The sequence below is a fragment of the Gossypium arboreum genome, chromosome 4, assembly GCF_025698485.1.
Source record: "Gossypium arboreum isolate Shixiya-1 chromosome 4, ASM2569848v2, whole genome shotgun sequence".
In the NCBI taxonomy this organism is placed as follows: domain Eukaryota; kingdom Viridiplantae; phylum Streptophyta; class Magnoliopsida; order Malvales; family Malvaceae; genus Gossypium; species Gossypium arboreum.
The window spans coordinates 115,721,182-115,737,283 of NC_069073.1; the positions used below are offsets into that span (position 1 = coordinate 115,721,182).

Sequence of the window (16,102 nt, forward strand, 5' to 3'; positions counted from 1 at the left end):
CAAATTAATCATGCCTTGCTATCTTGAATCCTAAATTCAACAAGAACATGCTTGAATTCACAAAGAAACACAAAGAAACTTAATAAATTAGAGATTGGCAACCAAGATAAGTCAACAGTCATAATCAAGAAATGCTCAATTTCAAATCAACGAATAAACAAGAGTTAACTTGAGTCTAATCCCACCCCCCCGGCACTTAAGATCATATTGCCCCAATATGAACAATAAAAATTAAAATGCACAAGAGAGGGTGAAAGTACTCCCTGATTAATGTGGGGGTGCTGGCGGCAAGGGGACAAAAGGTGGGTTTGGCTTGTGCTGTAGCACCCCAAACCCGGCCCAGAAGTTATGGCCGAATCCGGCATGCCACATCAAAAACATTAAAAAAAAATTTCCATTCTAAGTCCAGAAAATCGTACTTGATGTTCAAAAGATTAATTCATTAAGGGTTAAAGTGAATGGAAGCTGTGCACCAGGTAGGAGACCGGAAAAGAGGTGGTGAGTCCATCGGACTGCTTAAGTACCAAGCTCCCTTCGGATCCAATCCTAGACATGCATACCGCCATTGCCACACCTTAACGTCATGGATATTTCTAGGAAACCGGTTCGATTAAGTCATTATTAGGAAAAGTGATTAATTTTGGAAAATACTTTCATTGCGGAAGCTTTGCTTGTTGTCGTGTTATTTTGAAATCAACTATTGTTTTTGAAAACGCGCCCTAAAGCTATCCAATTTTAACAGTTAAAATAAGTATTACCTATCTTAGTAATACATATTAAAAACCATCAAAAATAAATAAGCGGCCTTATTACATTTAAAAACCCAAAACTTCAAACGTAAATAAAAGGATGTCCAGTTCACCGTAAGAAAATCAAACTTTGAGCAATGTGGCCACTCCGAATTCCCTCACGACCCAAGCCCACTATGGTTGGGGATTTCTGCGTGGATAAAAATAAAAGGGTGAGTTTGGGAAACTCATGTGTAAGGAAAACCCATTCAAAGCCCAAGTCAGCTCAAGCCTATTGGGCCTAAGCCCATTCAGCAACAATGGTATTGGGCCGAGTCCTTTCAAATTACAATAAACCGGGCCTTAGCCCTTATTCAGATAAATGATGGCCCATAGGCCCATTTCAAAATACATGCAACATCAAGAACATATGCAAGCCCATTTGGGAGACTACTCAACCCACCAACCACTACACTCCACCCGCATTCAGCCATACACTCCATGTGGGGAATAGTTCAACCCACCCACTTAACACTCCACAGCTTGACCTTTGTCAGCTCAGTTATCAAAGAATTGAGGCAAAGCCTCCAAGACGTGGACAATCCACTTTCAGTACTTCCTCCGTCAATATCCCAATCCCATGCATCCGATAATAACAACATGGCATGCAGTAAATAACAATAGTCAAACATGCATTTAGGTCAATTTAACCCTAGGGGTATTTCGGTAATTTATCTACTAGGGGTAAAACTGTAAATTTTCCACTTTTTAAAGGTATTTCAGTAATTTATCTATTTTAGGGTTTTTCATGCATATTCCTACTTTTCACGTACTAATGTAATCACGCATCGAGGGTTCTTACTGAATTGGGCCCGTTGGCCCATCATTCCAATTTTGGCCCATTAAGCCCAAAAATATTGAGGGCACAGAAATCATGCACTTTGCAGTCCAAATTTTGTAGCTTACCAAAAACATTAATCGATTTACCTCACGAGCATTCGCACACTCGCAAATCTACAAAATACCGGTTTTCGGCATTTCGCTTTTCGACTTTTGCCGATCCGACTAAGAAAGAGGGTGTCGATTACACACTGCTTATGCGACGATATGTCGACGAGATCCACACACTAACGCCTACAATTGGATTATTAACACGTTAATCTAACTATTCAAATACGAACTACGATTAACCCCTTACAATATTCGCCAACCACACCTACAGATCATAGTAAGTTTATAAGAAATCAATAAGCAACTCATTAACAAATTTTTGTCAATGTTTACCACATAATCATAATTTCACTGCAAGCTGTCTTCCTGAGCAACAGTCACTAAATCATTTATAACTGGAGCTACGAAACTCCAAATCAAGTTCCGTTAATTTTCCTTAAAAATAGACTCATATATATTCTATCCATAAAATTTTCAGAATTTTTGGTTTAGCCAGTCAATACCAGATTTTTCTCAAAGTTTCCCCTGTTTCACTGTTTGACTAATCTGACCACTCTTCATTACAAATCACATTTCTCATTGTACAGAATTCAAAATATGTTCTTGTTTATTTCATTAGAAACTAGACTCAATAAGCTTTAATTACATAATTTATTCAGATTCTAATTCATCTCCCACAATTTATGGTGATTTTCCAAAGTCACATTACTGCTGCTGTCCCAAGCAGATTTATTACCAAATCACTCTTTCATACACCTATCTTGCATGCATTTTATTTAAACATGTATATCACCAATCAATCATCACATATCTATGATTCTTACTTAAGCATAATCTCCATTTCATCATTTTAAAGTACAACATGTTAGCCGATTTTTCCCTTTAGCATCTAAGGCACATGCATGCTCATTCGTTTGGCTCAACTTCACATATCTTCCATTTTTCATCAAAAGAACATGAAACAACAACCATTTCCTTCATTTTAATTCATTACCAAATGCTCACAACACAACCAAAAATCAAAATATACTTCAAGAGTTAAGGTAGAATCAAGAAGAACTCATGAACCTCAAAATAGAACCAAGGTACCAAGAACTTACCTTCAATTTTCCTCCTCCTAATGACCGAATACTCAAGAGCTTTCTCCTCTCCTTTCTCTTCTCTAACTTTCAGCTATGATGAACAAAGATGGACAAAACTTTGTTCTTTTCACCCCTTTTCTTTTAATAAAACTTCATATTTCATCCATTTAATTCTTTAATACAAAAGACATGAAATTCTTATCATGAAACATTTACCTAAACCATTATCATGAAACATTTACCTAACCCATTATCATGGAATATTTACCTAATCCATTATCATGGAACATTTACCTAACCCATTATCAATTTGTATCAATTTGTACCATAAATTATGGATATCAAGTACTCATATTGTCTACAACAACATGATGGCTAGCCACTTCATGTAAATGGGAGGTTTGTCATGCAAATCCTCCTATTTTGCACTCCCATTTATTTGGCCACTTCAATTTAGCCTATAGCATTTTCAAACATTTTCACATAAGTCCTATTTCATAATTTCACCCTTTTTCTTATGGAACAAAAATTAACTAAAATTACCGGTTCTATCTTAAGCTTGGGCCTTCTAGAGGCCCACAAACATAATTAAACCTATGCCAACATTCACGAATTCCCAAAATTTGGGGCGTTACAACTCTACCCCTTAAAGAAATTTCGGCCTCAAATTTACCCGATCCAAATAGTTGAGGGTATTGTTGACGATAGTCTCTTCTCGATTCCCAAGTAGCTTCTTCCCTCCCATGATTACGCCACAAGATTTTTTTACCAACGAACCGACTTCCTTCTTAGAACTTTAACCTCTCGATCTAAAATTTGTATGGGTTCTTCCTCAAAGGTCAAATCGTCTTTACTTCAATCTCCTCCACGGCACAACATGTGAGGGATCCGATCGATATCGTCTTAACATAGACACATGAAAAACGTCATGGATTCTGTCTAACTCGGTGGTAACTCTAATCGATACGCCATCGCCCTACTCGCTAAGAACTCGATAAGGCCCTATAAATCGCGGACTCAATTTGCCTTTCTTGCGAATCTCAAGATCTTCTTCCAAGGTGAAACCTTTAAAAAAACCATATCCTCAACCGCGAACTCTATCTCTTTGCGCTTTAGGTCCGCATACGACTTCGCTCTATCGATGCCTCTTTTAATCGATCTCTTATCAACTTAACCTTACTTTCAAGATCTACCACCAACTCGGTCCAAGCACTTGTCGCTCACCCAACTCTGTCCAACACGAGGCGCATTTACATCTCCGCCCATAAAGTGCCTCATATGGAGCCATCTCAATACTTGCTTGGTAGTGTTATTGTATGCAAACTCCGCCAATGGCAAGTAGTCCTCCCAACTTCCACGAAAATCGATGATACAACCCCTTAACATATCCTCCAAAATCAATAACCCTCTCCGATCGTCCATCCGTCGTGGGTGAAAGGCGATCTTGAAATCCAAACGTACCCAATGCCTCCTGCAACTTCTTCCGTAACCGAGATGTAAACCTAGGGTCTCGGTCGGAAATAATCGACACTGGCACTCCATGTAGTCGTACTATCTCTGCCACATACAACCTAGCCAACTTTTGCAGGGAGTAATCAGTACGAACTGGTATGAAATGGGCAGATTTTGTTAACCTATCCACCACTACCCGCACAGAATCTTTCTTGGTGGGTGTCAAAGGTAGCCCACTCACAAAGTCCATAGTGACTCTCTCCCACTTCCACAATGGAATTTTCACCGGTTGTAGTAATCCAGAAGGAAATTGATGTTCACTTTCACTTGTCGGCATGTCGACATTTCCCCACGAACTCACTTCTTGTTTAAGCCTGTGCCACAAGACAGCTTCTCGCAATTCGTGATACAACTTATTCCTCCAGGATGCATGGCACAAAGTCCTCCATGAGCTTCCTTCAATATTGACTGTCTCGAGTCAGAGTTCTTCGGAACACAAATTCTTCCTCAGAAGCATAAAACTCCTTCAGTATTCAGTCCAAAATCCTCATTCTCACCCTTCTCAACTTGTCAAATCAAGAATCAACGAGTTATCCTTCAACTGCTTTTTCTTTAATTTGTTCGGTCCAAATAGGCCTCACTTGCAATTCGCTAATGACTTCCATCATCAAACAGACTCAAACGTGCAAACAAGGCTCTCAAATCGAAACAACCCTTCGACTCAACGATCACCACCACGTTAGCCTTACGGTGGTACTCAATCGAATGTCGTAATCCTTAAGCAACTCTACCCATCTTCGTTGCCAAGGTTTAACTCCTTCGAGTTAACAGATACTTTAGGCTCTTATGGTCCGTGTATATGATACACTTTTCTCCATATAAGTAATGTCTCCAGATTTTCAACGCGAAGATCACGCTGCTAGCTCTAAGTCGTATGTAGGTAGTTCGCTTCATGAGACTTAAGTCGTCGGGAAGCATAAGCGACCACCTTACCCTCTTGCATCAAGACACATCCTAACCCCACATGTGACGATCATCAGACACAGTGAAGTCCTTCCTGCACTCGGTTGAATCAACACCGGTGCTTCACCAATACCTTTTCAAATGGTCAAAAGCTTTTTGTCGACTCTCACCCGCATAAATGATACCCCTTTCCTTAATAGCCAGTCAATGGTGCAAAGAATCGAGAAAATCCTTCTACAAACCTTCTGTAATAGCCCGCCAAACCCGAAAACTCCGATTTCCGACATCGATTTTGGTGGCTTCCATCCCGAATCGCCTCAATTTTTCGAGGATCCACTCTAATTCCTTCAAAGCAGAAACCACATGACCTAGAAAAGCCACTTCGCAACCAAAATTCACACTTACTAAACTTTGCATACGCTTCCTTCTCTCAAAGACTTGCAAAGACAATACGTAGATGCTCCTCATGTTTCTCCTCGGTTTCCGAGTATACCGAATATCATCGATGAAAACTACCACGAATCGGTCCAAGTAAGGTTGGAACACTCGATTCATTAGATCCATGAAAGCGGCAAAAGCGTTCGTCAACCCAAACGGCATAACCGTAAACTCGTAATGACCATATCGAGTCCCGAATGTCGTCTTATGAATATCCACTTCCTTTACCCTTAATCGATGGTATCCAGATCAAGGTCAATCTTGGAAAATACCGAAGCTCCTCTAAGTTGGTCAAATAAATCATCAATCCTTGGCGAGGGTATTTGTTCTTTATCGCCGTTTGTTCAATCTGGCGGTAATCGATGCACATGCGCATTGTCCCGTCCTTTTCTTTACAAATAGCACCGGTGCTCCCCATGGAGATACGCTTGGCCTAATGAAGCCCCTATCCAACAACTCTTGAATTTGAGCCTTTAACTCCACTAACTCCTTGGTGCCATTCTATACGGTGCGATGGACACAAAGCGCCTGCCGTGCAACAAATCTATTCCAAACTCAACTTCTCGGTCGGAGGTAATCCCGAAGCTCTTCCTAAAAACATCTTGGAACTCCTTTACGGTCCTAACCTTATCCACCGTCATCCCTCCTCTTCGATCGACTTACAAATGCCAAATAGACCTCACAACCTTTCCGAATCCACTTTTCGGCTCTTAATGCCGACACCACATTGGACAAATAATCCCTTCGCTCACCTATCACCATAACCTCCTCATCCTTTGTGGTCCTTAACATCATTCGTTTAGCGGCACAATCCAGAGTTGCGTTATGCTTAACAAGCCAGTCCATTCCCAAAATGAGATCAAACTCTCCGAACGGTAACTCCATCAAATATCCAGGGAAAATCTTACCTTGAGTTTCTAAGGGTACATCCCTATACAGTTTGTCTACCCTAACCGAGTGACCCAAAGGACTTAGTACAGATACCCCACTCACAATCTCCTCAGAGTGCACACCCAACGACCCAGATATGGCACATGCAACATAGGAATGAGTAGATCCAACATCCACCAAGACAGTATACGGCATGCTAAAAATAAAAACGTACCAGCTTATGACGTCAAAAGGCCACCTCCTCGGCGACGAGCAAAGATATACCAAAGTCGGCCGACGAGCCTCAGTGTTAATAGTACCCTTGCCAGGTGCCCCACGTCCATGGCCATTGCCACCGCGACCTCGGCCATGACCTCTCAACGGCGACGGTCCACCTCGCGCTGTTTGCACGGGTTGCACAACCCTTTGTTCAACCACTTGAGCCTCGAGTGGCCTCTTAGACAATCCCGATCTTATGTTCCTTTGATCCACAATGAAGACAAGCCCGTAACGCTTCCAACATTCCCCAGATGCATTCTACCACAATCTCCACAAGCTTGTGGACTAACAAGATTCACCAAACCGCCGAATCGGTTCTTCCATCCTAGCTCTCTTAACATTCCGGTTATAAAGCACCAGTTGGTCCAAAGATCTCTCCGAATCAATTTCGATCCTCGTCACGGTTCCCTCGTTCAACTTGCTTCACCTCTTGGCTATCTTAGCCTTTTCTATCAAGACAAAGAAAATCGCGTTCTCTTTGCAGAGCTATGAGCACCCTTAGCTCATTCCTGAGGCCATCCTCAAAGCGAACACTGCGCTTGTATTTGGTAGAGACAATACCATTAGCATACCGGCTCAATCGCAGAAACTCTGCCTCATATTCAGCAACGGTCTTACCACCCTGGGTCAGGTTCAGGAATTCCTTCCTTCGTGCATCCACATAGCTAGCTCCGACATACTTCGCCTTGAAGGACTGCTTAAATAACTCCCGTGTTACCCTCTCATTGGGTACCTCTCTCACAAATGATCCATCATCGACACGCCTCATCCCGTAGTAAGGATATCGCTCCTTTTAACTTTTGCTCTCTTGGCGTCCAAGTCATCCATAATCCGCTCCGTGGCTTCCACCAAGATTTCACCACATTTGGGGCTACTCTAGATACACCCTAAAACTTCCCTCCGTTGGTCTTGAGTCGCCGAAATGGACCCCTATTCACGGGCCGATATTAGCTCCACCACCCTTTCCAAAACTCTTAACATGGCTCGAACAGGCGCCATCCCCGCGCCCGATCATACGGCCCATTCTCATCCACCGTAGTGGTCGTGCTACTCCAATGGTATGTGTTTAGAAGACGAAGATCCGCTTTAGTACTACCTCGGCCTCGACCACGGCCTCGACCACGGCCTCGACCATGGCCTCTTCCCGAGTAGCTCTCGTACTCATATCGATTTATCCGACACGAATTTTATGCGATTAGTTTATCTGTTTCCACTGCTTATTATAGAATATCTTATGAGCAGATAAGGTTTCAGAGTTGTTCTCACAGAATCACGCTTTAGCTACTGCCTCGATTTCCTAGGGCTTAGTTTACCCTACGGCCTCGGCCAGAGCCTTTATGCTATATTATCTATAGTACTATCTCTAAGGTTTAGTACTAACTACAAGACAGATTCAAGATATAAAATGTAATAGTACTTATGACCTTAGTCTTGGGATTCATGTGCCACCTCATCGGTTTCAGATAAACTCAAAAGATTTAGACTTTTGAAATCCATTTTCCAAACATTTGTGTAAAAAATAAGTTCTGAGATTATCTCCTTTAAATGTAAAATTTATTTTCAAAAGTCGTTTTTTTTTAAAATACCCTTTTTTTTTGGCATAAAGTTTTGAAAACCCTTTTAGACCCGATCCACAATGAGTTGTTGCAACCTAGGCTCGATACCACTAAATGTAGCACCCCAAACCCGCCCGAAGTTATGGCGAATCCGCATGCCACATCAAAAACATTAAAAAATTTTCATTCTAAGTCCGTAAAATCGTACTTGATGTTCAAAAGATTAATTCATTAAGGGTTAAAGTGAATGGAAGTCGTGCACCGTAGGAAACCGGAAAAGAGGTGGTGAGTCCATCTGATCGCTTATACCAAGCTCCCTTCGGATCCAATCCTAGACATGCATACCGCCATTGCCACACCTTAACGTCATGGATATTTCTAGGAAACCGGTTCGATTAAGTCATTCTTAGGAAAAGTGATTAATTTTGGAAAATACTTTCATTGCGGAAGCTTTGCTTGTTGTCGTGTTATTTTGAAATCAACTATTGTTTTTGAAAACGCGCCCTAAAGCTATCCAATTTTAACAGTTAAAATAAGTATTACCTATCTTAGTAATACATATTAAAAACCATCAAAAATAAATAAGCGGCCTTATTACATTTAAAAACCCAAAACTTCAAACGTAAATAAAAGGATTTCAGTTCACCGTAAGAAAATCAAACTTTCGAGCATGTGGCCACTCGAATTCCCTCACGACCCAAGCCCACTATGGTTGGGGATTTCGTGGATAAAAATAAAAAGGGGTGAGTTTGGGGAAACTCAGTGTGTAAGGAAAACCCATCCAAAGCCCAAGTCAGCTCAAGCCTATTGGGCCTAAGCCCATTCAGGCAACAGTGGTACTGGGCCAGAGTCCTTTTCAAATTACAATAAACTGGGCCTTAGCCCCTTATTCAGATAACAATATGGCCCATAGGCCCATTTCAAAATACATGCAACATCAGTAAACATATGCAAGCCCATTTGGGGAGACTACTCAACCCACCAACCACTACACTCCACCCGTACCAGCCATACACTCCATGTGGAGAATAGCTCAACCCACCCAAATTTAACACTCCACATTTGCCTTAACTGCCGTCGATTATCAAAGAATTGAGGCAAAGCCTCCAGTACGTGGACAAGCCACTTTCAGTACTTCCTCCGTCAATATCCCAATCCCATGCATCCGATAATAACAACATGGCATGTAGTAAATAACAATAGTCAAACATGCATTTAGGTCAATTTAACCCTAGGGGTATTTCGGTAATTTATCTACTAAGGGTAAAACTATAAATTTTCCACTTTTTAAAGGTATTTCAGTAATTTATCTATTTTAGGGTTTTTCATGCATATTCCTACTTTTCACGTACAAAAATGTAATCACGCATCGAGGGTTCTTACGAATTGGGCCGTTGGCCCATCATTCCAATTTTGGCCCATTAAGCCCAAAAATATTGAGGGCACGTAAATCATGCACTTTGCAGTCCAAATTTTGTAGCTTACCAAAAACATTAATCGATTTACCTCACGAGCATTCGCACACTCGCAAATCTACAAAATACCGGTTTTCGGCATTTCGCTTTTCGACTTTTGCCGATCCGGACTAAGAAAGAGGGTGTTAGTTACACACATTTGCTTATGATATATATCGACGAGATCCACACACTAACCGCCTACAATTGGATTATTAACACGTTAATCTAACTATTCAAATACGAACCACGATTAACCCCTTACAATATTCGCCAACCACACCTACAGATCATAGTAAGCTTATAAGAAATCAATAAGCAACTCATTAACAAATTTTTGTCAATGTTTACCACATAATCATAATTTCACTGCAAGCTGTCTTCCTGAGCAACAGTCACTAAATCATTTATAACTGGAGCTACAAAACTCCAAATCAAGTTCCGTTAATTTTCCTTAAAAATAGACTCATATATCTTCTATCCATAAAATTTTCAGAATTTTTGGTTTAGCCAGTCAATACCAGATTTTTCTCAAAGTTTCCCCTGTTTCACTGTTTGACTAATCTGACCAGTCTTCATTACAAATCACGTTTCTCATTGTACAGAATTCAAAATATGTTCTTGTTTATTTCATTAGAAACTAGACTCAATAATATTTAATTACATAATTTATTCAGATTCTAATTCATCTCCCACAATTTATGGTGATTTTCCAAAGTCACGTTACTGCTGCTGTCCCAAGCAGATTTATTACCAAATCACTCTTTCATACACCTATCTTGCATGCATGTTATTTAAACATGTATATCACCAATCAATCATCACATATCTATGATTCTTACTTAAGCATAATCTCCATTTCATCATTTTAAAGTACAACATGTTAGTCGATTTTTCCCTTTAGCATCTAAGGCACATGCATGCTCATTCGTTTGGCTCAACTTCACATATCTTCCATTTTTCATCAAAAGAACATGAAACAACAACCATTTCCTTCATTTTAATTCATTACCAAATGCTCACAACACAACCAAAAATAAAAATATACTTCAAGAGTTAAGGTAGAATCAAGAAGAACTCATGAACCTCAAAATAGAACCAAGGTACCAAGAACTTACCTTCAATTTTCCTCCTCCTAATGACCGAATACTCAAGAGCTTTCTCCTCTCCTTTCTCTTCTCTAACTTTCAGCTATGATGAACAAAGATGGACAAAAATTTGTTCTTTTCACCCCTTTTTCTTTTAATAAAACTTCATATTTCATCCATTTAATTCTTTAATACAAAAGACATGAAATTCTTATCATGAAACATTTACCTAAACCATTATCATGAAACATTTACCTAACCCATTATCATGGAATATTTACCTAATCCATTATCATGGAACATTTACCTAACCTATTATCAATTTGTATCAATTTGTACCATAAATTATGGATATCAAGTACTCATATTGTCTACAACAACATGATGGCTAGCCACTTCATGTAAAATGGGAGGTTTGTCATGCAAATCCTCCTATTTTGCACTCCCATTTATTTGGCCACTTCAATTTAGCCTATAGCATTTTCAAACATTTTCACATAAGTCCTATTTCATAATTTCACTCCCTTTTTCTTATGGAACAAAAATTAACTAAAATTACCGGGTTCTATCTTAAGCTTGGGCCTTCTAGAGGCCCACAAACATAATTAAACCTATGCCAACATTCACAGAATTCCCAAAATTTGGGGCGTTACATGTGCTATCTTGCACCGGCCCTATTCTTGCTTCTAATGTGCACCGAATGCTCCCCCTCACTTAATGTTATGGTGCGTCTAGAACATGGGGGACCCTGCTGCTACCCTTTCACGATATTCGCTGGAAATTGGCCTTGAATTCGGTTAATTTATGCTTTAATTGAACCAATTCTTTGTTTCGGCTTTGTCCGAATTAAAATGCCAGGGGTACCTACAAAATTCGAATAAAAAAATTAAAAATAATTAAGCGAAGTTAATAAATAAAAAAACTAAAGATTGAAAACAAGAAATGAAAACGAAATGGGTTGGCTCCCATTAAGCGCCATTGTTTAACGTCGTTAGCTCGACGACCCGATTTTAAAGCTTGGGTTCTTCCAATTCAATCTCTTCAACCAATCCGACAGGGGCGTTCTCATAATATGGCTTTAATCTTTGCTCGTTAACTTTGAATCGAACTCCTGAGTCATCTTCTATTTCCACGGTGCCATAAGGAAAAATTTGAGTTACCTTGAATGGTCTGAGCCACTTTGATCGAAGTTTTCCTGCAAAAAGCTTAATTTTAGAATTGAATAGCAAAACCTTTTGATTAACATTAAATGATTTAAAGGATATCCTTCGATCGTGGAGTTCTTTCATCTTTTCTTTATAGATTTTGGCATTATCGTAAGCATTTCGTCGGATTTCTTCTAACTCTTGAATGTGTAATTTGCGTGCTTCTCCGATCGCTTCCATCTCCATGTTACATTGCTTTACCGCCCAATAAGCATGATGCTCAAGTTCAACCGGTAAGTGGCACGGTTTACCGAAAACTAGGCGGTATAAAGATATTCTGATCGGCCCTTTGTAAGTCGTTCTATACGCCCAAAGTGCTTCGGATAACTTTAAACTCCAATCCTTGCGGTCCGGTTTGACAATCTTTCCCAGAATCGCCTTAATTTCACGATTTGACACCTTCACTTGCCCATTTGTTTGCGGATGGTAAGCTGTGGCAATTCTTTGTGTCACGCCAAATTTTTTCATGAGTGCTTCAATAATTCGATTGATGAAATGGGTTCCTCTATCGCTAACGATCGCCCTTGGTGTGCCAAACCTGGAAAAAATAAAATTCTTTAGAAAATTAACAGTAGTTCTCGCATCATTATTATGGGTTGCTTTCGCTTCGACCCACTTTGAAACATAATCGACTGCAAGAATTATATAAGTGTTACCGTAAGATGACACAAAAGGTCCCATATAATCAAGACCCCACACATCAAAAATTTCGCATACATGGATTGGATTCATAGGCATTTCATTCCTACGACTTAAATTACTTGCTCTTTGACACTTTTCGCATGATTTACAATAAAAATAAGCATCTCTAAATATATTCGGCCAAAAGAAACCGCATTCTAATATTTTATGAGCAGTTCGCTTCAGTCCAAAATGACCGCCACATGCATACGAATGACAAAAATTAAGGATCGAATTTACCTCTTCTTTGGCTACACATCACCGAATTACCTGATCGGAGCAGTGTTTCTAAAGATAAGGGTCATCCCAAATGTAATATTGAGACTCCCTCTTAATTTTATTAATTACCGCTCTTGGTAAGTGCATCGGAATTTTACCCGTAGCTAAGTAATTTACCATGTCAGCAAACCATGGTAAATTCCCTTGTTGCGCTAACATTAAGTGCTCTTCGGGAGACTCCTTTTTGATCGGCGGATCAGACGAAGTGATGGGAATTCGGCTCAAGTGATCGGCCACCAGATTTTCTCGTCCTTCTTATCCTTTATTCCAAATTAAATTCTTGGAGAAGTAGAATCCAACGAATTAGCCTCGGCTTTGCTTCTTTCTTGCTCATCAGGTACCGTAATGCTGCATGATCAGAAAAAACGATAATATTAGTACCTAATAAATACGAACGAAATTTTTCTAAAGCAAATACTATAGCAAGAAGCTCTTTTTTGGAAGTGGAATAATTTCTCTAAGCCGAGTCTAAAGTTCGAGATGCATAGGCAATGACGTGCGGCTCTTTGTCAATTTTCTGACCGAGAACCGCGCCAACGCTAGTGTCGGAGGCATCACACATCAACTCGAATGGATGTGGTTGTACAATTGGAGCCGTAATTAGCTTTTCCTTTAAGGTGTTCCACGACTTTTTGCATTCTGGATTGAAATCAAAGATTTGGTCCTTGTGAAGAAGACTGCATAACGGTTGTGCGATCTTTGAGAAGTCCTTGATAAATCGTCGGTAAAATCTTGCATGACCAAGAAAAGAACGTACTTCCCTAACCGTAGTCGGGTAAGGGAGTGAGCGAATAACATCGGTCTTGGCTTCATCGACTGCAATACCGTTAGAAGAAACTATATGTCCTAGAATCAACCCTTTATCGACCATAAAATGGCATTTTTCATAGTTTAAAACAAAGTTGTATTCTAGGCATCGCTTCAAAACATTTGATAAATAAGAGGCATTTGGTAAAGGTGTTACCATAAATAGTGAAGTCGTCCATGAATACCTCTATACCCTTCTCGATAAAATCAGAAAAGATATTAAGCATGCAACGTTGAAATGTGGCTGGCGCATTGCATAGACCGAAGGGCATTCGTCTATAGGCGAACGTTCCAAAAAGGCATGTGAACTTCGTCTTTTCTTGATCTTTAGGTGCCATCGAAATTTGGAAGAAACCTGAAAATCCATCAAGATAGCAGTAGTGAGTTTTACCGGCTAATCTTTCTATTAATTGATTAATAAAAGGTAACGGAAAATGATCTTTGCGAGTTAAAGAGTTCAACTTCCTGTAATCGATACAAACTCGCCATCCATTTTGCACTCTAGTCGGAACTAACTCACCTTCCGAGTTTTTGATTACTGTTACTCCAGTCTTCTTAGGCACAACATGTATCAGACTTACCCAACTACTATCTGAGATGGGATAGATAACATCGACATCAAGTAGCTTTTGAATTTCCTTTTTTACCACTTCCATCATAGGCAGATTTAGTCGACGTTGTCCTTCACGTGATGGTTTCGTTCCTTCCTCGATCTTTATCTTATGCATACACGTTGAGGGACTTAACCCTTTGATGTCGGCAATTGTCCACCCAATGGCTTCTTTGTACGCACGTAGTATTTCCACAAGGTTATTTTCCTCGTCTTTACTTAGCTTGTTCGACACAATAACCGGCAACGTATCATCATTGCCCAAAAAACGTACTTCAAGTGATCCGGTAATTCTTTTAGTTCAATCCGAGGAGCCTGCAAAATCGAAGGTAATAATTTAGTTTTTGAAGGTGTAGTGATTTCGTTAGAATTAATGGAATCAATAAAGAAAGTTTGTTTCAACTCCCTGAATTCATCATTGAAATCATCAAATTTCCTGCAAATTTTATTAACAAAATTAGTCTCAACAAACTCATCAATCACAGGCTCAATTATATCGACAAAATTAATGCTTTGAACATCATCAGGATACCGCATCGCTTTGTAAACATTAAATTTAACGACCTCACCATCGAACTCCATTGTGAAGATTCCACTTCGAACATCGATTTTAGTGTTGGCGATGCTAAGAAAAGGTCGCCTAAGGAGAATTTCGGATGAAGTGTTTGAGCGAATGTTTTCCATGTCAATTACATAGAAATCGGCCAAAAAGATTAATTCGTTTACCTTTACCAAGACATTCTCCAAGACTCCCTCCGGGTAAATAATTGAACGATCCGCCAATTGAATAGTGACCTTCGTTTCCTTCAATGGGTCGGTTGAAAGAGTATTGTACACGGATAGAGGCATCACGTTAATGGAGGCTCCCAAGTCGTACATCGCCCTCTTTATGTCCACTTTGCCAATTTTGCAAGGTATGGCGAACATGCCTTGGTCCTTCAACTTCAGTGGAAGTTGTCGGGTCAAAATCGCAAAAACGTGCTCTCCGAGATTTACCTTTTCATGCCCGGTTAGTCTTCTTTTATTAGTACAAAGTTCTTTAAGGAAAAAAGCGTACCTTGGCACCTTCCGGATTACCTCTAAAAGAGGAATGTTGATCTCGACTTTTTGGAAAACGTCTAGGATTTCCTTCTCCTCAGCTTGCTTATCTTTCTTTATAAATCTCGATGGAAAAGGAGGTTGTGTGGCGTAAGGAGATGGTGCTAGTTCGGATATTGGATTCATTATTTTTCTTAGGGTTGTGGCATCATTTTCCTCTTGGGGATTGGCATCATTTGCTTCTTCGGTACTTGTGGATTTTTTGACAATTGCCTTATCATTTTTGCTTGTTTCAGCGTCGTTTTTCTCTCGAATTGGCGTCATTTGCTATTCAACAATTGTTCCACTCCTAAGAGTGATGGCACTCACGTTCTCCCGTGGGTTCGCTTCGGTTTGTAAGGGAAGCTTGCCTTGCGATTCTAAGCGGCCCATAGTTTTCGCCAATTGACTTATTTGTTTGTCAATTTCTTGCAAATGTGACTCTGTTCGGTCTTGAAATTTCTCTTGGGATTGCGCTAATCACTCTACGAGAGACTCGAGTGAACTTTTTGGCGGCTAATATGGTTGTGATGGAGGCAGCCTTGGTTGGTAAGATTGGTTCGACCTCTGGTTTTGTCCGTA

At 40.0% G+C, this 16,102-nt stretch overlaps 1 protein-coding gene across 1 annotated transcript; it reads right to left on the reverse strand.

The window, feature by feature from the left end:
• Nucleotides 1-14,662: 14,662 nt before the first annotated feature.
• LOC108459044 (uncharacterized) lies at nt 14,663-15,805 on the reverse strand. The gene has a single exon (XM_017758411.1). The coding sequence runs from the start codon at nt 15,803-15,805 to the stop codon at nt 14,663-14,665; it is 1,143 nt and encodes a 380-aa protein (XP_017613900.1).
• Between the last annotated feature and the right edge of the window lie 297 nt (nt 15,806-16,102).